The sequence below is a fragment of the Megalopta genalis genome, chromosome 3 (genome assembly GCF_051020955.1).
Source record: "Megalopta genalis isolate 19385.01 chromosome 3, iyMegGena1_principal, whole genome shotgun sequence".
In the NCBI taxonomy this organism is placed as follows: Eukaryota; Metazoa; Arthropoda; class Insecta; order Hymenoptera; family Halictidae; genus Megalopta; species Megalopta genalis.
Window position 1 is genome coordinate 31,144,061 of NC_135015.1, and position 26,938 is coordinate 31,170,998.

General features: G+C 43.6%; 2 protein-coding genes across 10 annotated transcripts in view; one reads left to right on the forward strand and one right to left on the reverse strand.

Moving 5' to 3' along the window:
* The first annotated feature begins 813 nt into the window (after positions 1–813).
* On the forward strand, positions 814–26,650 carry LOC117218165 (uncharacterized). Of its 9 annotated transcripts, none has more exons than XM_033466336.2 (35): positions 814–1,084; positions 1,212–1,315; positions 2,331–2,518; positions 2,639–2,846; positions 2,936–3,109; positions 3,220–3,444; positions 3,519–3,762; positions 3,865–3,982; positions 4,067–4,992; positions 5,096–6,998; positions 7,092–7,218; positions 7,299–7,513; positions 7,617–7,741; positions 8,377–9,135; positions 10,515–10,650; positions 10,732–10,835; positions 10,944–11,625; positions 11,693–11,872; positions 11,964–12,176; positions 12,270–12,548; positions 12,629–13,174; positions 13,259–13,428; positions 13,996–14,148; positions 14,865–15,237; positions 15,414–15,601; positions 15,697–22,174; positions 22,260–22,700; positions 22,781–23,054; positions 23,153–23,376; positions 23,450–23,667; positions 23,749–24,129; positions 24,209–24,559; positions 24,624–25,589; positions 25,740–25,922; positions 26,000–26,650. In XM_033466336.2, the coding sequence occupies exons 3-35, from the start codon at positions 2,365–2,367 to the stop codon at positions 26,090–26,092; spliced, it is 17,811 nt and encodes a 5,936-aa protein (XP_033322227.2). In that variant the 5' UTR covers positions 814–1,084; positions 1,212–1,315; positions 2,331–2,364; the 3' UTR covers positions 26,093–26,650. The 9 variants fall into 9 exon arrangements, with proteins under 9 accessions (XP_033322227.2, XP_033322228.2, XP_033322226.2 ...); XM_076520577.1 differs by lacking the exon at positions 814–1,084 and having other exon boundaries at positions 1,177–1,315; positions 8,377–8,619; positions 14,865–15,012; positions 15,076–15,237; XM_033466337.2 differs by lacking the exon at positions 1,212–1,315.
* The window catches only part of Efa6 (Exchange factor for Arf 6), a 69,165-nt gene continuing 65,629 nt past the window's right edge, over positions 23,403–26,938 (reverse strand). The window contains exon 14 of the mRNA XM_076520580.1: positions 23,403–25,654. Coding sequence (XP_076376695.1) covers positions 25,621–25,654 — 34 coding nt within the window. The 3' untranslated portion in view covers positions 23,403–25,620. The remainder of the gene's footprint in view (positions 25,655–26,938) is intronic.

Sequence of the window (26,938 nt, forward strand, 5' to 3'; positions counted from 1 at the left end):
CCTTTTGGGAATTAAAACCCATTAAAACCGAAAATATCACGACGAACAGTGGTACCGATATCCACGGCAGGAGCTTCTCGCGCGCCCTTTTGTCGATGCGGGCGAAGTTAGCAAGTTTCTCCGTAATCTTAGCGCTCGTAGCGCGACCGCGGCGAATTACGAAAGCGAGCGAAACTTAACGACTTTCAATTTACATTTGTAGAATGCATTTCTTATTTTTCTCCTCAGAAGTGACCGAACTATGTACAGTCTCTACTACTCCACTTGTCAAACAATGAAAACCGTCGGGGTTTTGTTCAGCTTGCGTTTAGTGTTCAAGGTTCTGTATCGTTCGAAATAATGACTAAAAAGTAAGTAAGTCTGCTACCGCACAGTATTTAATTGTTCCGGATAGTAGAAATGGATAATATATGGATTTGTAGAAAAAAGAGGATTGTACTTACCCAAAATACTATGGCTCGAATCACGTGTGGGCATCTGTTGCACTCGTTGCGAGCCGTCAGCGTCGTGCAACGCGGAATCGTTGTGGGGAGTGGAAACCGGAGCGCCGTTTGTGACAACCGTTGATATCGAAGACATCTTTGGATACCGATGGCGTAGTCCTCGAAATACGATTTAAAATATGATTTCGAAAGAAATCATTGGTTGATTTTTCCTTCGGTTCCCTTGGCGTTGACGACCGACCATGATTCCGGCGCAGCACGCGACGGTGGCAGCACATGTAGCTATCCAAGCGAGTGCGCGCTCTGGCTTTCTTCCGACATCCGGACTCCGTGACTTTAGCTCTTCGTCAGTTGCGTACTCTTCCGTTCAAGCAGCTTGTGACATTTTTTTCTGTTACTACAAGATGTTTACTTGGATGAGCCGTGCGAATTTCAACGAGGATCCTGATAATAACTGCCTTAGACGTTGGGATGTCGGAAGGACGGACGAAGTCTGTACATATACAAATTGAGCCGAATCAGTTACTTGCGGGAAAGGAGGATCCATCTGCTGGCGGGTCTGGAGGTAGCCGCCACAATAGCAATGGCGTACTGTCGCCGTAAAGGCCGTGCCAACAAAATTCTCCCCTGCCTTATTTAGCGTAAGTCAATTGTGCACGCGGTAATCCGCCGGATAAACGGTGCTTCGTATGTGGTGCTACGGCTCATGGTGACAAGAACTATTTGTGTTTCTCGGTGATGAAAAGTGGCGTTTTTCGGTGATTATAGTGCCTCGGTTTTCCCCACTGTGGAGTGACCGCCGATTGCTGAGCGGCACGCCATCCTGCTGTGTAGCTGACTGAGCTCTATACTGTAAAGAGATTAAATGCTATGTGAGTTCGGACCAAGACACGAGTTAATGTTTTTATTCGGCGGCGATACGCTGATTTTAAGCGAAACAGATCTTTTTCCCTGAAAAATATTATTGCTATAGGGATATATAGTACCGCTGTAGAAATCAGCATTGACACGTAAGAAATGATTGATGTGTTTTGTACAGCGTTTGTACGCGGTTTATTTGTCGTGAAATTAATAAAATAATAGATCCTCCTTTTGCAAATATTTTAAATCGATTTTTCTTCAACCACAAGTGGACGATGGTTTACGTAATAATTACAATTTTTCCAAAACTCTGATCGATATTTATCGATATAAAAAATCGTATCATTTTGTTAACGAAGATCTACGTGTTCCGTTGATATCCGCAAAAATATATGAAAGTACAGGTTTCATTAATTTGTAGCAGAAGAGTTTAGGCTAGTATCACTTTGTATTAATCAAATAGATATACCTGTAATGTTTAGCGAGGTATATTTAATTTTAAAACACAAGAAACTATTTTATTGCAAATTCTTACAGTTTCCAATTATTTCGTGATTTTCAGTGTCTAGAGAGTCGTTTGAACAGGAATATTTAAGCTTCGATTTTAAAAAACAGTGGAGAATGGGGTACAAAAGTTGAGGATGTCGTCAAGGTCGAAAGCAAACTATATTTTATGTTTTTATATAACATATGTTTATGAGCTCTTATTATGTTATTAAATTTTCTGTTACATAAATAATGTAATCTACGATAGATCGTTAATTTTATGTTATTTATGTTAAAAAAGTATGATGATTTTTACTTATCTTCTATGAGACTATAATATAGCGTAGAAATCTGAAAGAATACTATGATATTCGAACATAGGATTAAACAAAATGATAAATAATATTCTAAGCTTGATATATAACTTACATTAATAAAAATTAATGTCATTTTGATACAATTGAAAAATATATATGTAGAATATTTATCAAACTACGAGCGTATAGAATTCGTTATAATAATATCCTTTTATATTTATAGGAACACATAGCAACACAGGTCTAGTAGAGGTGCCATGGATGATGAAGAGCGTCTTGAGGGTGAGGAAGAAATGGAACTAGATGAAGCTTCCGATGGTGAAGATGAAGATGAGGAAACAACAGGGATACCTGTTTCTCCAGCAAATTCCGATCAATTGCTAGGCTCTGCACCACCAATTCCTGGTAACAGTGAGTATACGTGTTCTTTTAGCTGTTATAATTAATTTATAGCATATGTCGTGTCGTATAACAATTGTTAACATTCTTTGCACAAACACTAATTATTTAAAAATATATATGTTATTTCAGAGGAAGCACAAAAGTTTGTTTCTCTTGCAGTAACCCCGGATGAAGCTTTTCATGATCCTCTACGGTACCAGAAATTTCCACTTCCTGGAGGTAAACCTTTAAATATTAGAAGGGGTCCAGGTAGACCCAGAAAAGAACGTCCACCTGGAATTACACGTGGAGGTGGTACTCGTAGACCTTTTGGAAGAGGAACTACAAGGGGCAAAGGGTATGTGTTACATATGCATTATAAAGAAACAAAAGCATAATGCATTTGTAAATGATTTATGCACATTACATGAATATGTTTTTATTTAGTCTTGGATATGCGAGAGGCATACCGCGTCGTACTAAAAGTAAAGATGATGATACGCATTCTGAATCCCCGAGCCCTCTTCGTCTTGGTGAAGATGCTAACCCTGATGGAGAGTCATCTAATACCGAGAGATGTATGCCAGCACCAGAAGAGCCTCCATATTTTCCAGAACAATGGCAAGGAACCTTACTCTTTTGATTTTATTTTCTCTATATCGATAATGCGCAATGATAAACAGGAATTATGTATACAATATATCTATATTTGTGCACATATATATCACTAGGCCCGGGAAAGTCTGTGCTCTGTGTAATTTGGGTGAAAGAAGTCAACTAGGTCAAGGTGAATTGTTAAGATTTACCTGTCCCGAAGGTTTTACTCCCGAGAAGTCCACCAATCGTGACGAAACAACCGATCATCTCGTTGATATATCTACTGGAGACAAAAGTCCACGTGCAGCAGGTCCCGGTGCTGTGACTTGCCGCAGACAGAAGAGTTTAGCTAAGTGCAGGTATTTGTATTTCATGAAATTTTTATATGTATGATATCTTATTAACATCCGTCAAATAAAATGATGCTTTGCAGGAATACTAGTCTAACAAATTTTACGGAACCAGTGGAGGAATTAACTATAGTTGGGTATTTAGAAGAGCCGGAAATAGGAACATTATTTGAATCAAATGGACACTATTATGTTCATCAGTCGTGTGCAGTATGGTCAAGCAATACCCAAGACTTAACAACAGAAATTTTAAGTCCAGCAATAGTACAGGCTTCATCGAGGCGTTGTGCTTATTGTTCTCATTATGGAGCTGGAATTCCTTGCAAGGTAATTCAGTTTCTGTACTTTTCTCATTTTTTTCTTGAAATAGAGAAAGAGAAAGGCTTTTAGTTATACGAAATAATATGTTGTAACATTGTTCTTTACCAGGTGGCATCGTGCAATCGTTATTTTCATTTACCATGCGCTGCAGCTTCGAGTTGTTTCCAGGATACAAAAAGTTTGTCCCTCTTTTGCAGTCAACATCTGGGACAAGTTCCGCTTTTGTGTAAGTTCCATATAAATCGTATGTTTATAACCCTTAGAATGAAATAAATTAATAGGTATACTAACAAGATCAGTTTCGTTTTAGTGAACGGTGATGTTACTTGTATGCAGTGCTGTGGAATGGGGGATGTTTCCAACTTAGTAATGTGTTCTATCTGCGGCCAACATTACCATGGCAGTTGTGTCGGTTTGGCACTGCTGCCTGGTGTACGGGCTGGTTGGCAATGTGTATCTTGCAGAGTATGTCAAGTGTGTCGTCAACCAGAAGATGTTTCAAAAGTAATGTTGTGTGAACGATGTGAAAAAGCGTATCATCCTAGTTGTTTACGACCAATTGTTACATCTATACCTAAATATGGTTGGAAGTGTAAGTGTTGCCGTGTATGTACAGACTGTGGTTCGCGTACACCGGGCGCTGGTTTATCATCACGGTGGCATTCTCATTACACCGTATGTGATTCGTGTTACCAACAAAGGAACAAAGGTTTTTCGTGTCCTCTTTGTAGAAAGGCATATCGGGCTGCCGCGTATAGAGAAATGGTTCAATGTAGTGCATGTAAAAAGTTTGTTCATGGTACCTGTGACCCTGAGGCTGATCCATTAACTTACCAGCATCGTAAAGATTCTAAACCTGACTATGAATATGTTTGTCTACACTGCAAAAACATGGCACTTGTAAAAAGGAAGGATAATATTGATGATTACGGTGGAGACTTAAGTTTAAGTGCGTCGCAAGAGAGTCTATATGGTGATGGAGATTCGTCTGAATTTGATTATCAAGGTGGATCAGAAGAAGCTTTGTATTCTATAGGTCTTGGAAAAGGAAAACCGTTCTGTGCATCCAAGATTGCAAAGAAAAGATTAGGGCTTGGAAGTGGATTAATTGGTCGGCCGAAAGGAATTGGTAAGCTTGGATACCAAAAACGACAGAAAATGACAGAGTTTGGGAGGAAAAGAGGTCCCAAAGCAAAGATGAGAGGTATCTTTGGAGTACCTGGTGTAGGATTACAGGTATAACATACAGTTAAATTTATATTATTTTTAATCGTATTTTCTTATTTTAGAAGTATACGAATAATGAAAAATCTTCTGAAACTAATATTTGTTATTTCAGAGACCAATGTCGGACTCATTTTCGAAGGAAGATGAACCAGGCATTGAAAATAGACTTGTATTATGTTCAGCAAAAGATAAGTTCGTATTGACCCAAGATATTTGTGTCATGTGTGGTGCAATTGGCACTGATCAGGAGGGGTGTTTAATTGCTTGTGCACAATGTGGTCAATGTTATCACCCTTATTGCGCTAACGTAAAAGTTACTAAGGTAATATTGCAAAAGGGTTGGCGGTGCCTTGATTGTACAGTATGCGAAGGTTGCGGTGAAAGAAATGACGAGGGTCGTTTGATTTTATGCGACGATTGTGATATCAGTTATCATATTTACTGCATGGATCCGCCATTGGATTATGTGCCGCACGGCACTTGGAAGTGCAAATGGTGCGCGCATTGTCAAACATGTGGTTCGAACGATCCAGGATTCAATAGCAGTTGGCAGAAGAATTATACGCAGTGTGGCCCTTGTGCATCTCATACTGTCTGCATATCTTGTCAAGAAGCGTACAACGATGGGGATCTAATTATACAATGCATCCAATGTGAAAGATGGCTGCATTGTGCATGCGACTCTATCAAGAGCGAGACGGAGGCATATAAATGCGCGGAAGAGGGTTATATATGTATACTTTGTCGTCCAAGAGATGTTCCACCGCCACATCTTTTATGCAATCAACCAAAACCACAACCAAACAAATATCCCCGTTCTCCACCGCCTGCATCACGCAGTCCGGAATTATATAAACCATCACCTCAACAGTACTTGGTCGACGGAGTTTACCTATCCGAAGCTGGAATGAATCACATTAAATCATTAACATCCGAACATCAACAGACACGGAAGAAAAGAAGAAAAATGCATCCCTTGATAGACAAAGAAGCCGACATAATGGCTACAATAGAGTCTGTGGTTGCCGGTGGCAGTTTAGATAATTCCTTAGAAGAAAATGGAGCAAAATTAGATCTAACCGATGTGAAGGATGAACCTACGGAAGTACTGAAAGAAGGCATGGTATGGACACCACGCGGCGACCAACCACCACCCGAAGGCTTTAGTATTTACACAACTGAGAATGGTATACCAATTTTACGACGTAAACGCCAACGTAACTTGCAGAAGTTAGGTATTGGAGGTTTTATCGTCAGATTAAGAGGCACTCGCAAGGACAAAGAGGAAGATGGTGACCCCGAAAAGCAATCGGACTCTACAGTTGGCGTGAGCGACGACAAGCCGAGGAGGAAACCGCAGAGAAGAAAACCAAAGACAAAACTATCTGAATGTTTTCCTCTCTACATGCAAGAAGCATTTTTCGGCAAAGATCTTATGGACACGACCAAAGACAAGGAACTGGAGAGCAGCAGTGAGTCGGATAGCGAAAAGAATGTGTCTGGGAACGCGGACACCATTCAGCTATCGCAAGATGAACTGAAAGCGATGGAGCAAGTTAAAGCCAAGCAAGAGAAGGAGGAAGAGAAGGTACCTACGGAACCTCCCATCAAACGAGAAGAAATTATGGAAGACGATGGCAGTGATACGGAAGCTCTTGGTGACATTTTACCTATTTCAAGCGATTTGCTCGATAGCGATCTTGTCAATACTATCATGAACGAACCCGACGAAGACTTAGCCAAAGCTGGCGAAGCGTTGGATGAGTTGGATGACACACCGGGCACGACTAAAGATGAACTGACAGATATTCTAAGTCCACATTTCAATTTAGAATCAATGGTCAGAGATACAGGATTACCTAACATGGATAGCAAAGATATCGAAGAGATATTTAAAGGGGTTTTAACTGATGAGTCCCAAGAATCTCAAGAATCGTCGGTATTTTCCGTTCAAGCTCAACCTCCTCATCCTGCATCTGCCACAACACCTCTTGTGTCCCCCTCACCTCATCCTGGTAAGTGTGTATTTAATGTTACGATTATTACACATCAGTAATCATTTTGTATATAAAACATGTATTCAACTACATTGATTCGTATAATTACAGGTATACAAACGACAATACCTATAGCGAGACCACAAGTACCTGGTACACTACCCTCTGTTGGTCAATCTAATTTAAATTCTCCGATGAGCTTTCCACCGCCGTCTCCATATCATTCAGAGTATAGCAAGTAGGTTTATATTTATACACTTCGATGGATTGAAAGAAAACAACTTCCTTAATTAACATGTTTAACTTTCCATTATATAGTAGCCCACAATTCAGTCCTGCTTTCTCTGAACCACCAAGTCCATGGGTTAATCCCGACGACGAAGGTTCGACACCAGCAGGCAATACTACAATATCATACAACCAAAGAAGTAATCTTAAAATGGAAGCCGATGAAGCTCTAGGTGGAGGAGCTACTATATCTTCTGTACTCTACGCGAACATTAATCATCCAGAATGGAAAACAGATTACCCAGGTGTGTACGAGAAATTAATTAATATATTTCAATTAATTTTGCAGTATGTATCCTTAATTTGGTTAATTATTACTTAACCATATACTTAACCGTATCATTTAAGCTTGGTCAGAGAGATGCAAGCAAATATTGAAGAAGTGGCGTGCACTACCCAATGACAAGAAAGCTCCGTATTTAACTCTTGCACGGGACAATAGAGCAGCAATTCGTATGAAAAAGACTCAACAGGTAGGACTAGTTTCTAGTGGTCTAATTAGAGATACAGGTGTTAGAGGAAGCGTGAATCTTTTATGTGACATGTATCCATTTTCATCTTCAATGATGTCTTGTGCTAACACACAGGTCAAACTAACAGCTTGTCCTTTGTGTCCAATACCCATGAAGCTGTTAAGGTTTTAATTATCTTGTACCGTTTATAAAATCGGGCAGAGTAAGGCAGGAAATACGGTATAGAGCACAATTTTTTAAAAAAAGTCGATAGAAAGTCGTGTTAACTTCCACTCATAGTTCAGTAATTTGTTGTTTCATATTGAACGTACTTGATCATCATTATGAATGTAATTCCATTATCTAATTGTAGACGTACATATATAGATACATATTCTCTATTTACATGAAAGTATAAGTCATATTTTTCTAACTGTATTCACATCGTCGGATCATGGATTCATTAGAAGCGTAGATGCTAATTTGGTACTATACATAGGAATATCGATCTAAATCTAGTTGCTCCCGATAGCGTCCCTCTAAGTTCCTTAGAATCCTTTGGTGAATAATTACCTTTGTATGATGTATACTGGAAATATGTAAGCCTTGAAATCTATAACGTAAGTGTGTGAACGAGGCACCCCTTGAACCGACAGATATCCAAGGATATACCAAGCACGACCCCAGTCACTGCAACAAGTGCACCTACCATCATCACCAAACCCGTCACAACTATGACATCAGCTCAAGTTTCTCCAGTAGTAGCTATGGCCTCCAACCAAAGGCAGATCGGACTTCTGACCTCAGTGGCCAGTGAAAAATCACAGGATAAGAACGGAATGACTGTGTCTGCGACTGGAGTGACAGTATCAACAGCTAGCAGTAATCATCATGCGGAGGTGTGTGCGGTGCAGGGACCGCAGAAGCAGCTAACATCTTCTTCCCCGAGTCCTTCTCCAACATCCACGACCCCTTCTTCTTCACCCAGACCCAGTTCTGTGAACTCTATTAATTCCATTAACAGCCTGGCCCACCAAGAGATTACCGGTAGCCAGGCTAAAGTAGCTCAGTCGCCAGCCACGCCTTGCACATCAGCAACTGCTTCTTCTTACTGCAACACGGGCGCCGGTGAAGGGCAGCATCAAACGTCACCATCCCAGCAACGTCCCACACCTGCTCACATTACGATCAGTACCAGTACAATTGCTAACAGTCTGACCATCTCTCAGGCATCCCCCACTGCCAACGTTATGGTGGGGGTAGGTCCTGTTCGCCAATTATCCTCGGTAGACCACCAGATTAGAGTGCTCACCCCATCTGAAATCATGCGCACCCTCCCTTCCCTCAGCCAGGAGCACTACGATCCGCCACCCACTGCAATTATTCACACTGTACCTGTACAGTCCCCGGCTATGGTGAGCCACCTATTCTGTGCCTCTAGAGTCTTGCCTTGTGCCACGTGTCTGATCGACATTTTTTTAGTGTCCTTCATCTTTCTTTTTTTTTTGGTACCTAGAATACAAAACATTAGAATTATCATAAATCAGTGTCTTGCAAAATTTCGGTCATAGATTAGTTATATTTACCAAAGATCTGAAATACTTGGTGTTAAAAGTAATTTTTCATAGTTTCGTAAAGAACCAAAATCAGTATTGTATTATTAAACAGTGTTTCAGAACATTGGTTCTTTTTATAATAGGTGACTGATTTAATGTTGCACATGTATTATATTGAAATGTATGATATTTGATTGATCAGACACTTTTGACATATCGATATACACATTTATTTTGATTAGGTAGCATATATTTTGTTACACTGTAGCATTATGAATTATTTATTTGTGTACTTTCTTACACTGTATGTGGCATGTTAAAGACAACTGGTAGCACACACACACACACACACTTTTTTCGTTCTTCCTTATCCGTAATTCAAGATTTCCTCCTTTTCCCATATACTTGAATAAGTATATTGCTTTTCTGTTAATTGTGTTGAGTTCCTTTGTAGATTTTTGTTATAACATAGCACTTCCAGATGCTTTTACGTCTTCTTATACTATGAACTGTTACTCATTGTATTTATAGCGTTGTAGAAAAATGTACTGCTGTTGATTAATGTCTGACAATGTTCTCGACATTTTTAGTTGCTAACATGAATAACTACTATTATTTCTTAAATTGAATAAAAAATTGCATACACGTGTTTATGCATTTTACAGTGTAATACGCTAAACATTTTATTTATTTTACTTGACTCACATATAACAGGAAGAGTACTTGTTCGTGTAATAAAAAGAATACAAGTGATATACGTTCCTATATTCAGTGATACAGTGCATGAAGACTATTCTAAATTAATTTAAGATGGATGTCTATGGGTGTTCTGTGTGGTAAAGCAGGTTTTTCACATGGACCTTTGATTACATAATATTTACTTTAGATGGTGGCTGGATATTATTATAAATGTGTTGCACATACCAAAACAATGAGATTTCGCTAATTGTATTAATTTAGTAATATGCCATTATTTTACTTGAATGTTAAACTTACAGTACACTTTTGGCTGATTGTCAACTTGCCTTATTGTATATTTACATCGCTTAAATAAAAAAAAAAGGAACAGATCATTATATTCTTCAATTGATTAATCAAGTAACTGAATATTTGAAGAAACTAATATGTTATCGCTATTTCAAAATTCATATCATGTGCTCTAATAATAATGGCTATAAGGATATAATGATCTGGTAGTATAGTCGACTTCGTTGCCCTAATAAAATTGTTTTTGACAGGAACAAGAGCGACTTTCCAATAGAGATCGTTCCAGTAGAGAAGCAGAACAGGAACGTCAATGGAAACAGTTGCAAGCGTTACGACAGCAACAAGCACAGATGCAGCAACAAGTTATTCATGAGCAACGTGTACACGGTACACATCGCACAACTATTCTTATAGACGTAATAAGCAATTACCTTTTACTGATTGATAATTTTTTTTTTTTCGTAATAGCTATTGCAAGAGTTCATAGACAAATAAGTGAAGACAATACAACTCAAATGAGTACCGACAATACTACAGGATTAACAACGCAACTACAAGTGTCTACTGCACAGGTATTTGCTTGATATGATTTTTGGAAGACATAATAAATATTATATATTATATTATAATAATACTATATAAAGTATTTCTTAATTCATTGTATTTTATGGGAATCACAGGATGGAAATCATATGGGACCACTTGCGTCACCGTCACCTGGATCGCGCAACACATTCGCCACTCCTCCTGTGAAGGTGACACGGGGACTAGCGCCTCAGAGTCCCCATCAGAGTATACCGCGTTTACCTAATCAACCCTGTGCAACGATGACACGCCCAGTTGGAGCAGTGGTTAGGCCCGGGATGCCGAATAATTTTACACAACCACCCTCGCCGTTTTCTCCGCAAGCTCCGCAATCCCCACACGATTTTCCACAATCTCCAGCCTCTTCGCAATCTCAAGATCATTTTCAACGTTTCGACAATGCCGAAGCGTATTCCCAAGCCTCTCAAACATCCAGGTCGCAAATATCCGGCACACCCTCGTATTCCACGTCCCCCAGAAGCGATGTGTTCTCTCAACCACCAGGTACACCGCGGCCTATGTTTAATGCTCCTACTACCACTCGTCCTTCCGCTCATGTATACGCTCCGTCTCGCACACCTGACCCGTACAGTAGTCAACCGCCCACACCTTCTCCTGCTCCGAATTATCCTTCACCGAGGCCAGAGTCTCGGCAAGAACCGCAACCGCCAGAAGTATTTAATCAACAGCCGGAAGTCAACAGGCAGTTGCGTGATCTTCTGCAACGGCAGCAGTTTAACAAGAAGATGGATCCTGTGAACCCAACGTGGAATCAAGGTATATATCCTTCAAAAAATCCTTCGTAGCGAATTATGGATTTCATTGGTTTACATGTATGTTTCAGATGGGCAGAATAATTCTGAAAATAATCAACAGCAGTTTGATGCGGCGCATGTGCAACTTCCGCAACATTCTCAGGCGGCTAGCAGCACGGGTGAAGGTACTTTCAGGCATCCTTTACCTCCTGGGATCGTGAGACCCAGGATGCCCATTCAGACGAATGTTTTAATAAGGAATCAAATTGGTACGTTCGTGTGGTTTCGCTTAAAAGAATTATTACACTATTTCTATTTCTGCTAGAATTATATTAATGTTTATATTGAACGGTTTCACAGGTATAAATGCGCGACATCCTGTGGCGGGAAATGTTGATGCCAGAGTGCAAAATATTGATCCTCGAACTAGAATGTTGTTGCAAAGACCACCAGTCGCTGCGGCTATACCTCAACAACATTTTCAAGGGAATCAGAACTTGCAGACACGTATGCCAGCCGTAAGAAATCCTATAACGGAGCCATACGATGTTTTACAACAACAAAGGTTTCCAGGTGTGTTATGCTCCTCAGATATAGTTTCAACCTGGCTCAACGTACGATAGTTAAAGCGAATGGGTGTCTAATTATTGAAAATTGTGTTACCAGATCCTAATCAAGGGCAAGTTATGGGACCGCGTATAGTGCGAGCGTCGCAGGACAATTTGAATCAAGGAATCAGAATGTTGAGTACGCAAGGGATGGTGCGAGCGCCCCTCATTCCAACAACAGTCAGCGAAGCTACTGTCAGTCCATCAGAGCCGTCTGAGATTCCGGATAATGTGACCGCAGAGCTTGAAAAATTGGAACAAGAGGGAGCACCGATGGTCGAGGTCGAGGGAGTGAGTGCAATATTAGGAGATCTAGACGACGACGATGAACTGCTCGGTAAGTAATCTCCCTTTCTTTTCAATTACAGAATAAATACCACTGTGAATAGTATATTTAATGTTTAATTTTATCTGCAGCTGAAATGGGAGCGGACTTTAATATCCTAGAGTATGCCGACCCAGAACTAGATAACATAACCGGTGGCGAGAAAACAAATATACTTGATTTAGATTTGGAACAAGTAGAAGTAGAAACAAAAGACGAGAAACAAAAGAAAGAAGTTAAGGACGAGGTACGGAAGTCAACGGAATTAAGCACCACGAGTGCGGTGCACACCGATATAAGCGACACCTGTACGACAACTACGGTACAGACACCGACGGAAACGTCGAACGTGCCAACACAAGCACAGACTGTACCACCAATTACTGTAACATCACAAACACCGCAACAACCATCCACTATCATGCCTCAGTCGCATGCGCAAGCCGTTGTTGTACAACAACAAATGCATCAGCATGTTCAGCAAGCCGCGGCAATGGGTAGACCCATGCCTCCGGGAACACGGTTACTATCACCTGACGGAGCAGTGGGTGTTGTTACGTCGACCAACACTGTTACTGTCAGTTATCCGTCCACATTCCCCGGACATCCTCAAAGAATACCACAGACACACATTCAAGGTGAGGACGTTAGAAATGCTATGAAAATAATGAATCGAAACTAGGTTTAAATATCGTATTTTAAATTGTATTTCATTATTACAGTATCTCCGCAGCAACGTTTAAGTATGAGAGTAGCAGGTGTACCGAATGTGGCCGGCAGAGTAGTTGCAGTGAACCACATGATCGGACCACGAATGCCCCTCGCGCCACCACCACCACCACCTCCACCCCCATATCCTGGGCCACCGCCACCATACCCTGGACCCATACAGGTACGTACTTGCTACTTTTGATGTTTTGAAATTTTTGCATCGCTTTAATCTTGAGTATTTTTACGCAATTATATCTAACACTCTCCTCTAACCATGAGAAACTAAATTTCTCACAGTCTGACAAGTAATAATACGCTTCACGAAGTACATAACATGATTCACCTAGAGACAGATGTGAACCTTGGATATCAAATACCTTATTGATTATAAACAAAATTTAGTGTGGCCCAAAAATTAGTGCACACACACACGCATATCGATTGTATCACATTTATTGCTATATTGTTAATACAGTGTAATTAAATATTTACGTTTCTGTAATATTCAACATTGGATAATACTCGGAAGTTCGTAGCTTCATGGTACTCTGAATTTCTATAATTGTTTCCATACAAAGTGTCGAGTTTTGTTTGTTGAAAGTATACAAGCAGTGCAAAACGGGAGATTTCGAGTTTGCTATGAACGTAGGTGTAGGCAAGTAATTTATTTAATATAAGAGTATTTTGGCTGGTAAAATGGTGTTTTGGCCTGGGTGTTTGCAATGCATTGGTGTTGGTGCATGTCTAGATGGGACTGTGCCCAGGTGGGCGGGGTATGACGCGGCCCCCAGTCCATATAGGGCACCCAGTACCGGTGGCGGGTCCACCAATGGCCCCTGTGGTACATACTGGTACACCCGCAATGACACCTCACCCTCACCGAAGACCCTTGCTTCTGCAGGTGAGCAAGACTTGGGGAATTTTCAGCATTCAGCACAAAGTAATCACCTGCAATACCAAGATTTCAAGAATATCAATATTTTAGCACCACTTCTTTTCCTTCTATCTTTAAAGTAATCGATAGTTGCAAGAAATGCAGTTAAAGTGATAAATCGTGAAATATATTTGATTACACTAGTGACCACTTAGGAAAGGATTTTCATAATTCTATCGGTATCACTTCGATCTTCTCGATGTATATTTTTATTTCAACGTATCATCGATTCGTTAATAATTATAATTTCGATAGAAACGGTATTCGAAAAGTGTACGAGTATTACTAAGAGACTGTAATTACGATGGATTTAGGTCAATAGTTGCTACTTCCATGAAACAAATAATAAAATATGTTGCATTTATATGTGTGCATGTATGCTACAAACAAAGAAGAATTACAAGCTTGACAAGTCCGTATACATACAGTTATCGATATTTGCTTAAATGCAATTTGAAGTTCTATTCGTGTTCACATATGAAATTATAGAATTTTAATAGGAGCGATTGTAGGGCTAATACACTTGCATGTTTGTATTTTTTTTTAATTAGCCGGAATGATCAGTGTGCTTTGTTTTAATCTATAATAAACTGAGATTGCGATATATAAATTATTGATTCGATGCCCTATTCAAATTTATGATATTTTGTAAAACGGTTGAAAGTTAGATAAGCTGTCAGTAGTCGTTTTCACAGGAACAACCGTTGTTGCTGGAGGAACTGTTGGAGCAAGAAAAACGCGAACAGGAGAAACAGCAACAGCAACAACAGCAGCAGCAGCAACAGCATCCGAGCGATAACGCAAGTTCTGGAGGACCTCTAATTAGCGACAGTGAGTTTGAAAGATTTAAAGCAGACGTTTTGGGTTCTGCACCTCTTGCTTCTCCTCCACAAGGAATTACATCAGTACCTGGAGGAGTTCCTGTAATTAGGCCACCTTGCACGCCAAGACCACCATCCGCTCCAGGTACCAGTTGGCAGCAATCGGTACCAGATGCTTCGAAACTAACAACCCAAGTGCCAAGGCAACCAATAGCTACACAGACACCGCCTGAACGTCAGTATCACGGGTGTATACTCGCCTCGTTTAACTTGTTCCATACTTCGGATACACGCAATTGGAACCTGGTCTTCCAATTACGCTCGCCGATAGTTGCGTCCGCATGGCACAAGTTAAACGAGCAGAGCGTACCTAGATATTGCCATAAAGTCTTTATCGTTTCTCCGTTACAGCGAGGGTTGCAACCTTCAACATTTCCCAAATACCCGCTCCACCCACGCCGCCGGAGACCATCGTGAACGAACAGGATCGCCAAGTACAAGTGCAGTATGAACAGTGGCTGAACCATCAGCATCAAGTGTTGATCCAGCAACTGAAGTATTACGAAACTGAGGTACAAAAGCTGCGTAAAATACGAAAAGTAAGGATAGAATATTTTTCTGTTGCGGTGTTTTCTGTTTTCTAGTCTCGCACGATGCGGATTCATTACAGTTACACTCTTCCGTAATTTTACAGTCCCTCAATAGTAAACAGCGGCAGCTCCGGAAATCCGGGAACGAACTAACCGAGAACGATGCGGCTGAACTCCAACGGATCTCCAGCGAGCAAGCTATACTGCAGAAACATCTGGACGCGAGTCGCAAGCAAACCCGGCAACACGGGATGCTGATACAGGAGTATCAGAGCAAACAGCAACAGAGACAGCCGCAACAGCAGAGCAGCGAGCCATGTTCACCTTTGATGTCGCCGTCCCAACAGTCGCCGATGCACAGTCCCGCGGCGGTCGTTTCGCAGAGTCCAGGCCCCGGGAACGTCGCTACCAGTATGATACAGCATTCGCCAGCCACACCCATCATTCAGCACAGTCCAAACCCACCGTTGCTTCAACATAGTCCTGGCAACCCGCAATCCGGAAATCCTGGAACAATGTCTCCACACAACATGCAGCAGTCGCCTAGAATTGGAACTCCGCACTCGCAGAGCGAAGAAAGTCCTTTCAGTCCTGGTGCTATGCCGTCTCCAGGAATGTGTGTCCCCACAGCCACCAGAATGACATCGCCTCAACACCGCGCCATTATCACCGGAAGGCTTGCAACAAGCCCGGGCGCGTTTACTCCAGACGCTCGAAACACGCAGCAAATTATCGGAGACCAAGGGGTCAGGGTTCACGGCCTTACTCAACGTTTCGTCCGTCCGCCTGCCGTGGGAGAACCCGGACAGAGGCCCAGATTGCAATTGCAAGGTGGAATCGTGTACGGGCAACGTTCACCCCTTGGAAGCCCTCAGCCGACCCAACAGACTTTAATAAATCAGCAGCATCAACAGATGTTGCAGCGCCAACAAATTATCCAACAGCAGCACGACAACGCTGGGATTCTACAAGATGGGCAAAACGCTATAACACAGCGTACCTTACAAATGGCACAGCAGAGGCAACAACTGCTGCAACAACAGCAGCAGCAACAACAGCAAAGACAGTTCTTGCAGATGCAACAGCAGCAGCAGCAACAACAGCAACAACACACCATGCAGAAGCCGCCGAGTTCGCCGATGGTTTCGCAGCCAGCAAATTCTCCGAGTCCACAGCTTCACCAACAGATTCAACAGAATTATGGACAACCGCCGAGTTCGCCTATGCCCCGAAGCCCAATGGTTCAACAGACGATGGGATCGCCGATGCTCCAGCAACAATTGAGTCAAACCTCGCAGCCTCCTAGTCCTATGAACACGAGGATTCACACCCATCCACCTAGCTCGCCGATGATATCGCAGTATCAACCGCCGAGTCCCATGTCACGGAATCATCCGTCAACGTCGCCGATGCTGCAACATCAATTAAGCAACGCGCATCATCCGCCAACGTCTCAGCCGCCTAGCTCGCCTATGCCTAGAAGTCCGATGGTCGGTGGGTCCCCCATGCAAATGCAGAGAAGACAGTCTACCGGCAATAGTCCAGCAATGCCGGATCGACCGCAAAGCGTAGAGAACCCGGGAACCCCGAGGACGCCTCACACTCCGCACACACCGCATACGCCGCATGGTACTTACGCAACTCAGAATTCGGGCAACATCTCGGTGACGAACGAACAGCAGCAACAGATACAACAACCGCACCAACATCAACAACAGTCGCAGCAAGAACAGACTCAATCGACGGACCACTCGAACAGAGGCGGTGGGAATCCGCACAATCCAATGAATCCGATCCCGTTGTTCAGCACCTTTGGACGATTCGGCTACTTCAAGCTGGGCTTGAGAGGCGGTTCCCCTATGTGGTCGACGAAAGCTGAGACAAGCAAAGGCAAGACCTCCGAGTCGCACTTGTTGAACATCGACGAAAAACCTAACACCTCTGTGGTGGTGCACAGAAAGACGGGTATCCCGCAGTCGAAGATAAACTCGTTGGTATGCGCAGATTACAACGATTTCGACGACGATTCCCATACGCCGCCGCAAACACCGCCAACTTCTTTGGAGAACAAACAAACAACGTCGTTGTCCGATAACGGGCCGTTGACTTTGGGTAGCCCGAGTAGCAAAATGGAGCCGATTCCTGACACAACGGATTACGACGACGATAAGACTATAGTGAACACCGAGGTAACGTTGAGCTCTACCGCGCAACGGGACAGCGACGACATCACGGTGATAGATCAGTTCGGTGACTCGGAGCTCGTCGATGTTATATCGGGGCCCCTCGAAGGCGACATGCCGGAGGAATACGTGCTGTTCGAGCCTGGAATGGTCGTGGACCTGTCCGCGGATAGCAACGACTCTCTCTGTCACGCGGGCCACGATTTGGTTCAAATATTGGAGATCGAGAATTCCGAATCTCAGACGGACGAACCGATACTCAGCGACGAGGACTTGGTACCGTCTCACACGAGAAACAAGAAAAGCCTTAGGCTGGACATAGTGAGGACGTTGCAATCCGGGAAGAGATTGGTAGCGGTTACGGATACCCCCGAGTCGCCTGATCAAGAAGAGCTTCGGGTGGACCCCTCGCCTGGATCGTACATGGACCAATCGCCCGAACAAGATCTTATGGTTTCTTTCGTCAGCGAATCCGAAGTAGTTATTATTGACCCTAGTACAAAGTCGCCGGAAGACAATTTGTCCAAAGAGTCGTGCACGGAGGAAGTCGAGAAGGCGGACAGCATCGGTGTTCCGGAACCGTCGAAGGAGAACACCGTTTCCGAGTTGGTCGCGGAGGTTCAATCAAAATCCCAGAAAGAATCAAAGCAGAATAGAAGTCCCCCGTCCTTTCTGTTCTCCGAGAAAGTGTCGTATAATCAAATGCCCCCATCCAGTGTGCATCACGCGAATATCGGCGTCTCGTCGATGAGCAAGCCGACAGTGTCCTTATCTACGCTCGGAAACGTAAATATTAGCACCAGCAATGTAAATACAACCACCACATCTGCCAACGTATTGGTAGCCACGGACACGGCTGTTAAATCGACCCCGGTGTTTACGACCTTGAGCATCACAAAAGACAATGTATCCACTTCGTTCAATAACAAAAAACAACTGCCATCGACTATGGCGAGCATCGTTGCGGACGCCAAAATCGCGGCTAAGCTTAGTCAAACGGCTTTGGAGAACATCGCTGTCGGCGCCCAGAATACGATCAAGTCGGATTCGTTGCTGAAAGTCAGCTTGCCAAGTACGGACGTTTTGAAACCCGTCACTACCGCGGACAAACTGTTGATATCGGCGCCAAGCTTACACAACGAGTACACGAGTTTCCTACAAAACACCATCACGACCACGTTGGGGACGCTGAGCAACCCTACGAAATTGGTACTGAGCGTGCAGCCGACCTCTGTTACGCTTTCCACGCCCAAAATGTCTATACCCGAGCTGCCCAAAAGGGAAACCGGAAATAACTTGACAGTGGTAACGAAAGAAACTGCCCAGCTGGAGAATTTCGAGAAGATCTCAAAAGCGAAGAACGAGATGGACGAGACCGATCATTTGGGGAAAAGTCTAGAAGAGAACAACGTGGATTCGTTGAGCGTAAATGTTACCACGAGCTCGACGATAAGCTCGGATTCAATTTCGTCGGATGACAAGAAGAACGATCCTTTGAACACAACGGACGAATTGGAGAGCATGCTGGAAGCGATTCATAATCCGGCCGAGAATACTATAAGCAGGGAGACGACTCGCGCGGATAGTAAAACGGACGCTGTTTCGTTGAAGAGGATATCGCCTGTGACGGATGATTTATCGTTGGTAAACATTTTAGAAAACGACGCGGAGTCTGTCGAGAACGAAAACAAAGATGAGACTGTGACGACGACCACCGAAGCGCAAAGGATTAGCAACAAACCAAAGGAGATCGAGCCGAGCATAGCGGACACCGGCACGCTAAGCGTGCCGCAGAAAGAGAAGAAACAACACCAACAGCACGATGAATTGTGCAGAGACATCGAACCGAGCAAACCGTACGTACAGCACTGCCTGAACGAGGAGAAGAGCATGATGGACGAGTCATCCGACGATATACTGGACATGCTGCACAACATAATATCGTCGAAGCCGGAAATGGCCAACAGCGAAATCCTTCAAGAAGATAATTCCAGGAAGTCGATGATGTACGAACTGCCGACACCGTTGGATACGTTGCCTTTGAACATTCTTCAGGATTCTTTGATGGATCTGGAACAGGAGCCTTCGGACAACGAACATCTGTTGTCGAACGAGAGCAAAGGACCAAAGCCGCGGAAAGCGAATTCTCCGCCTGCGGAGCCTGCGCCGAAGAAGAGCTCCCCGGTCCCGCATCAGAGCGCTCCCCTCGTGGTGAGCACCATAGCGCAATTGCAGAAATGCACGACAACGGTGCCGCACCTCTCTCCGCTCTCGAAGCCTACCGAATTGACCTCGAATGTCGCGAACGTCTCGCATCAGCTGCGAACGTTGCTCTCCTCTCTGCAAACAAATCATTCGCAAAACTGTACAACCGTGAATCAAGCGGCGATCGTAACGATGGTGTCGTCATCGCTCTCGGGCCCAAAAATAGGAAGTATACTGTCGACGACGAGCACGTCCACCCCACCAAATTCTGTAAATAATCTGCATAGTAACGCGAACGTTCGTCTGCAGACGTGCATGACCACCTCTCATTCGACGACGCCGAGCAAAGCCGACTTAGAGACTACCACATCTAGTTATACTCCACATACAAAAGAAAGTACAAATTCTACAGTAAGCGTTGTTTCTACTTTGTGTAAAGTCATGCCTTCGGATCCATTTTTACGAGTTACTTCCAGCGGGATACAGTCGCAACCTAGCAGTAATCTTTCTCTACAAACGTCGTCTGTGATCACCCCTAGACCGCCGACCAATTCCGGGATCTCGATAACTTCGAACGCGATGCTGAACGCGATGCTGGCCGGTACCAATTCGGCGAAACCTACCATCGCCGGTCACCGGACGAACACCGCTCCAACGCAAGCCAGCAATCTGCTGAGCTCGGTGATGGCGACTTCGGTGCAACGCACTCAGAGCTTGCAAGCGATACTGCAAGTAAGCTCGGGGGTTTGCGCGGCCCCGTCCCGTGTCGTTGTTAACGCTACTTCGACCACGGTCACCACGTCCATGCAGTGCGTTAGAACCATCGTGCCGCCGATAGTTACTACGAGCACCAGCAACATCAACGTCACCACCAGCATATTGCAATCCACGTTGTCGCAGACACCGACTCTTTTGCACTCCCAACTCACTTCTGGACAGAACCAATACAAATCGACCGGACACTTATCGGTGGACGCCAAGAACACCGATCTCGAGAGACTGGCTCAGAGCACACCCTCGAAGAAAGACCAAGACGAATCGAATTGCAAGCCGCAGCAGCCGGTCCTCGAGAAGCCTCCGACCACCAGATCGGAGTTGGAGATCAACAAAAGTACCACTGGTTCGCATAGGATGGAAGAGTCGCAGAACGTGTTGCTGAAGCAGCTGCTACAGAACACAGCGTGCGCGACAACCACGCTATCTTCTGGTTCTTCTCAAGGCCCTAGCTTACCGCTGGTACCATCGCTGGAGGCACAACTGGCAAGACCTGTGCCGCCTACGCCGTTTTCCGTGTTGCCGCCCTTGTTGAACGAGGTGCCGGCACCCAAAGCCACCACCAACAAGCAAGTTCTCACCAGAGAGACGTCGTTTTTATCGCAAACAGTGACACCATTGAAGGTACAGAGTCCTCCGACCAAAGAAGAACCACCGAAACCGTCTCAGCCTTTGTCAACCTCTGCGCCGGTCCTGTCGCAGCAACGCGTGGCCGACGGTTTTCCGAAGCAACAACTGACGCCGCAGCAGCCTGCGAAGGCCACCCCTGTCTCGACCCAAGGGAACCAACAGTCGACCACCACCGTCGCCAAACAAGCACCGCCGCTCGCGGCGAAACCTCCTGAAACCACCCCTCCTGTGAAACAGGAGTGCGTCGGTACTCAACCGCAGGCAAAACCTCCCAGTGACTCTGTGATCAACAACACCGTTCCAGTCTCGCAACAATGTGTACCGGCTTCTATGGCTGTCTCGCGAGTCGTTCCTCCCCAGCCGAAGCCCGTGATCACGACAGTAGCTTGTAAAACTATACAACAGCCCACGACGACGCAACAAGTATCGAGTGCTATCCAAGTGACACAGACATTGACTACCGTCACAACCACTACCCAGCCGCAACCGCAACCTCAACCTCAGCCCCAGATACCAGCCACCCCGAAACCCATTGTTTCGTCTCAACAACCATCCCCACACGTAAATACAATACCGCCATCAGTGCCTCATACGGTGTCTCATACTGTGGGTCACCAAGCCCAGGCGTCACAGGGTGCAAATGCACAACACGCAGTGCCTTTAGTGGAAGTCAAAAAGGAAGTTCTCGACGAAGTTCTATCTAGTGGTACACCTACCCAATTAACCGATACCAAAGAGTTTCTTACTGCCAAAGAGGAGCTTATCGATGGATCGATTGACGACAAAACTGGTACGTGACGCGCGTTTCAAACGCGTTATAACCGTTCGAACTTGGAGAGAGAGATTTAAAAAAAACGGATCATTTTATATTCCAGATCTCAAGAAGTTGAAAAGGCGACAGTATCAACAAAAACGGAAACAAAGCCAGGGAAAAGACGCGGCGGCAGCACCGCAGAAGAAGCGTGCCAGGAAAGTGTCCCGCTTGGACGAGGATTTTGACACGTTCATCGAAAATGTGATGACGCAATTACGACAACTTCAGCCAATGGCAGTATTAGAACCCCTTCTAGGCAAGAATTACGGCGTGTGTCCTATCTTTGGCTCGGGAGACTTGACCAAAATTGGAAGTCAGAAGGACTACAGTACCAGGACAGGGGACTTAGCGGGTTCCTACGGATCTGCTACGTTGCCGGGCGTATCCGACCATTATAACACCCAGCCGTTTGGCGAATTAGAACCATTACCACCTCAACAACCAGCTTCTACTCAGCGAGGATTCTACGATCAAGAATTTCCTCCTCTGAAACTGGACGACTGTGAGCATCGGTTTACGATGAAATCTGTTACACAGTTCGATGACCGATCAATGCTAGAAATGTGTTTTTATCATTTTCAGCCGATGAGAAGAAAGAAAACTCGTTATCGGCAAATCGTGATGTCGATTCTCCTGATACAATTGTTAGCTCGTCTTCACCCGAATGCGTCATTCCAGAGTTCATCCACCGGTTTCCAGGTTTAAGACTGATCGAAGAAGAGTCCGACGAGGAATCCGATTGGTTGAAACGAGTCTCACCTGTAATACCTTTAATCTCACCGATACCGATCAGACTTAAACCAACTTACGCCAGGGATATGGCTAAGCAGGACAAAGAGAATCTCGGAATACCAAGGTATGCGGTACACTTGGTCATCTTTCAAAATAAAATTGGAATCGTTCATATGTTTTGTAGTTGTTGTAACGAATTACATCATACTTTCTCTTATATAGGCTCGGGAAATCACCTCCAATACCTCTGAGAGATGGCAACGTAACAGTTACATTAACCTTGAACAGTCAGGCCGCAGACGACATAATGGGAGTACTTAAAGACTTGGCTAATATTTTAAACATAGCTCCTCCCACTGGTTACCAGATAGTAGAACGTACCACTACTCCCCCTAGTCAGAAATTAGGTCTTTATAGAACCAAGGGAAAAGATGGTAAAGAGGGAGGTGTGTATCTATTTTACGAGCACTAATTTTAGTTTTGTAGATGTAGGCTTTTCTTTATTAGTTGACTTTACAGCTCCGATTGATATACAAAGTATTTTGAATGGCGCTGCGAAATTCTGTCGTCATTGCGAGGTTGTGATATTGAATAGTTTAATAAGGAAGAAAGTATCAGACTTACCATTCTTAAGTAAGGAAGAAGCGGAGCCTGGCGACGAGTTATGTTTCTGCTCGGCAGCTTGTTACATGCAATTCGCCCTTATGCATAGGACACCATCCAATACACAATATAAGGTAATCCTGTCGTTTTCAATCGGTCGATATTACATGTTATATTTAATTGAATTATGATATAATCGAATCGTTACCTTTCAGGCTGCAACCATAGTAGATCATCTGTGTCACAAAGTAGAGAATAAGATATTGGACGACAATTTCAAAAAAGGAAAGAAATTCTTGGTCAAACCGTCCGTCGATCCTGTCGAAAATATGGATATCGATCAACCGGAAAAGGAATCGGAAGTGAAGGTGAAGACAGAGAAAGAAGATCAAGATGTTCCCGAGATGAAGGAAGATGTAATCGAAGAAAAACGACCGAAGAAACATCCGGCCGCGGAGGAGCATTCGAACGAGTCGATGGAGACGACACAACCGCCTGCGAAAGTATGGAGAGGCTTGCGATATAAGACTTGGTCGATCGGCTCGATGCAACCATCTACGAAGTATAAGAAACCCACCGACAAAGAAATCACGGAGGTACGAAACAACCCTATGAATTTTAATAACGAAAACTAATGGTACAATTTCGGAAACTATATCAATTTGTTCTTTTTAGATGCTTTTCCGCATGGGGGTGACTGTGGTGCCTGCAAAAGCGGAAGACAGTCGACGGTGTATGTTTTGTCACAGTCAAGGCGATGGTACAGCCGACGGTCCCGCTAGGCTACTTAATTTTGACGTCGATAAATGGGTACATCTGAATTGTGCTCTGTGGTCGGAAGATGTGTACGAAACTGTAAATGGTGCCTTGATGAATCTCGATACCGCTTTGCAACATAGTCTTGTATTAAATTGTATTCTTTGCGAGAAACCCGGAGCGACAGTAAAATGTTTTAAAATGCGCTGTACCAACGTTTACCACCTTGGCTGCGCTGTCAAAGATGGCTGTGTTTTTTATAAGAATAAGGTAAGGAACCATCGATAAATTTTGTTTCTATCGCAGACACCGCGCTAATGATTTCCTTGTTTAGAGTACCTATTGTTCACAACACGTGCAAAAGAACGAGAAAGACAATGAACTGACGACACTGTCCGTGTACAGAAGAGTGTACGTCAATCGTGACGAAAACAGACAAGTCGCAGCTGTGATGCATCATTCGGAACACAATCATCTTCTCAGAGTCGGCAGCCTAATATTCTTGAGCGTTGGTCAGCTACTCCCGCATCAACTCGCCAACTTTCACACACCGAATTACATATATCCAGTCGGCTACAAGATCGTTCGATTTTATTGGAGTATGAGGAGGCCGAACAAGAGATGTCGATACGTCTGTTCCATCCACGATGTCTCCGGTCGGCCCGAGTTTCGGGTGTTGGTACAGGAACCGCTTCAAGAAGACGTCGAGTTACGGGATGCCACGCCTCGCGCTGTCTGGAACCGGATTCTCGAGCCGCTCGCAGAGTTACGAAGATCGACGCACAGTGTCCAGTTATTCCCGCGCTATGTCTCCGGCGAGGATTTGTTCGGATTGACCGAGCCAGCGGTCGTCCGTGTTCTCGAAAGTCTTCCAGGCATCGAAACCTTGACCGACTACAGATTTAAATACGGTCGGAACCCCCTGTTAGAATTACCATTAGCGATTAATCCCACCGGCAGCGCCAGGACCGAGGCTCGTCTGCGAAATCAGCTTCCTTGGAAGAGGCCGCACACACAGCGCACAGGATCTTCGGCCCGGGCCACCTTCGTCCCTACAGCCACCGTCGCGGGCGAGGTGGCCTGTCCCTATTCAAAGCAATTCGTTCATTCCAAAAGCTCGCAGTACAAGAAGATGAAACAAGAATGGCGCAACAACGTCTACCTGGCACGCTCGAAAATCCAGGGCTTGGGACTGTATGCTGCGCGCGACTTAGAGAAACACACTATGGTCATCGAGTACATTGGAGAGATCATTCGTACCGAGCTGGCCGAGACTAGAGAGAAGCAGTATGAAGCAAGGGTAGGTTCTTCGATGCGTAGACTGTTGACTGTTAGAATAGACACGGGCAGCAACAATTCTTCGACCTGTAATTGTTATAGTAAAGAGCAATCTATGCTTGCAACTGTCTCAAAGTTAATCTTAATATAACATTAACATTATTTGTTGCAGAATCGAGGTATTTATATGTTTCGCCTAGACGAAGAAAGAGTGGTAGACGCGACATTGTGTGGAGGTCTCGCGAGGTACATCAATCACTCTTGTAACCCGAATTGTGTCGCTGAAATTGTAGAGGTCGAACGTGATCTTAGAATTATTATCTTTGCAAAGCGAAGAATCTCACGTGGCGAGGAGGTAAGTGTAAAATATTCGCATTATATTTCCTTTTTATCTGTAGAGCAATTAAAGAAGATCATTATCCTTGTTCACAGCTGGCATATGATTATAAATTCGACATTGAAGATGACCAGCACAAGATAGCATGCGCATGTGGCGCGCCTAACTGCCGCAAGTGGATGAACTAAAGCTCGATCCACCGTTGTTATTGTTACTACGTTATTGGGTAGGTTTTACATGAAGAAAAAAAATATATAAATATATATAAATATATATATATTATATATATATGATAGACACATTATTTAATTTGTAAAGTGCCATTGCAGTTTGACTAATTGATTCATAGTGAAGTTGGTGCTATGCCATCACAACATTCCTCCAAAGTTGTACAATATTAGTTTTACTTTACAAAACATAGAAACATTGATCGCTTGTATATTACGGATACAATTGAGGACACGACGCGAGATAATTGCGAAATAAATTTTATGAGTCGTGTGTATGTATACAGGAAGTTTGTATCTTTGTATGTTGAGTAGAGTCAACGTTTAGTTGACCGATATTGTAATATAAATCGTTTATTAATTATTATTGCATATACATTGCACTGTATCTGTACATAAGTAGAGATCCATGTTATTTTGAATCACCAGATGAAATATGTAAAGTAAACAGTATCTAATTTAGAATTATATACAATTATAACTATTTCATTATATGATAATAAATCCGTACAAAATCTACTGATACATTTCGTTTTTGTAAATACCTTCTTCGTGTAAATCACTGCTGTCACATAGTGATGTAATTAATGTTCTATTCTGATAACTACATATTGTAGATAAACGTTTGAAAAACAAAATCATATTTATGTAGAATTATTTTTTAAATAGACTACAATTAAATTTTAGTCTTCGATGTTTCTTTATCCTACTACATAACGTGGAACCAACCCGTCAGAGATCCCTGCAATTTATATCCTTTTTCTGACTTTATATTGACGTGTTCACATAGGGAATTGAAACAAAAAG

Coding starts and splice junctions, on each gene's coding strand:
- LOC117218165 (XM_033466336.2), top strand. CDS start 2,365: ATGGATGATGAAGAGCGTCTTGAGGGTGAGGAAGAAATGGAACTAGAT. Junction 15,602..15,696: donor AGCTGCGTAAAATACGAAAA/GTAAGGATAGAA, acceptor GTAATTTTACAG/TCCCTCAATAGTAAACAGCG. Junction 22,175..22,259: donor ATCGATTGACGACAAAACTG/GTACGTGACGCG, acceptor TTTATATTCCAG/ATCTCAAGAAGTTGAAAAGG.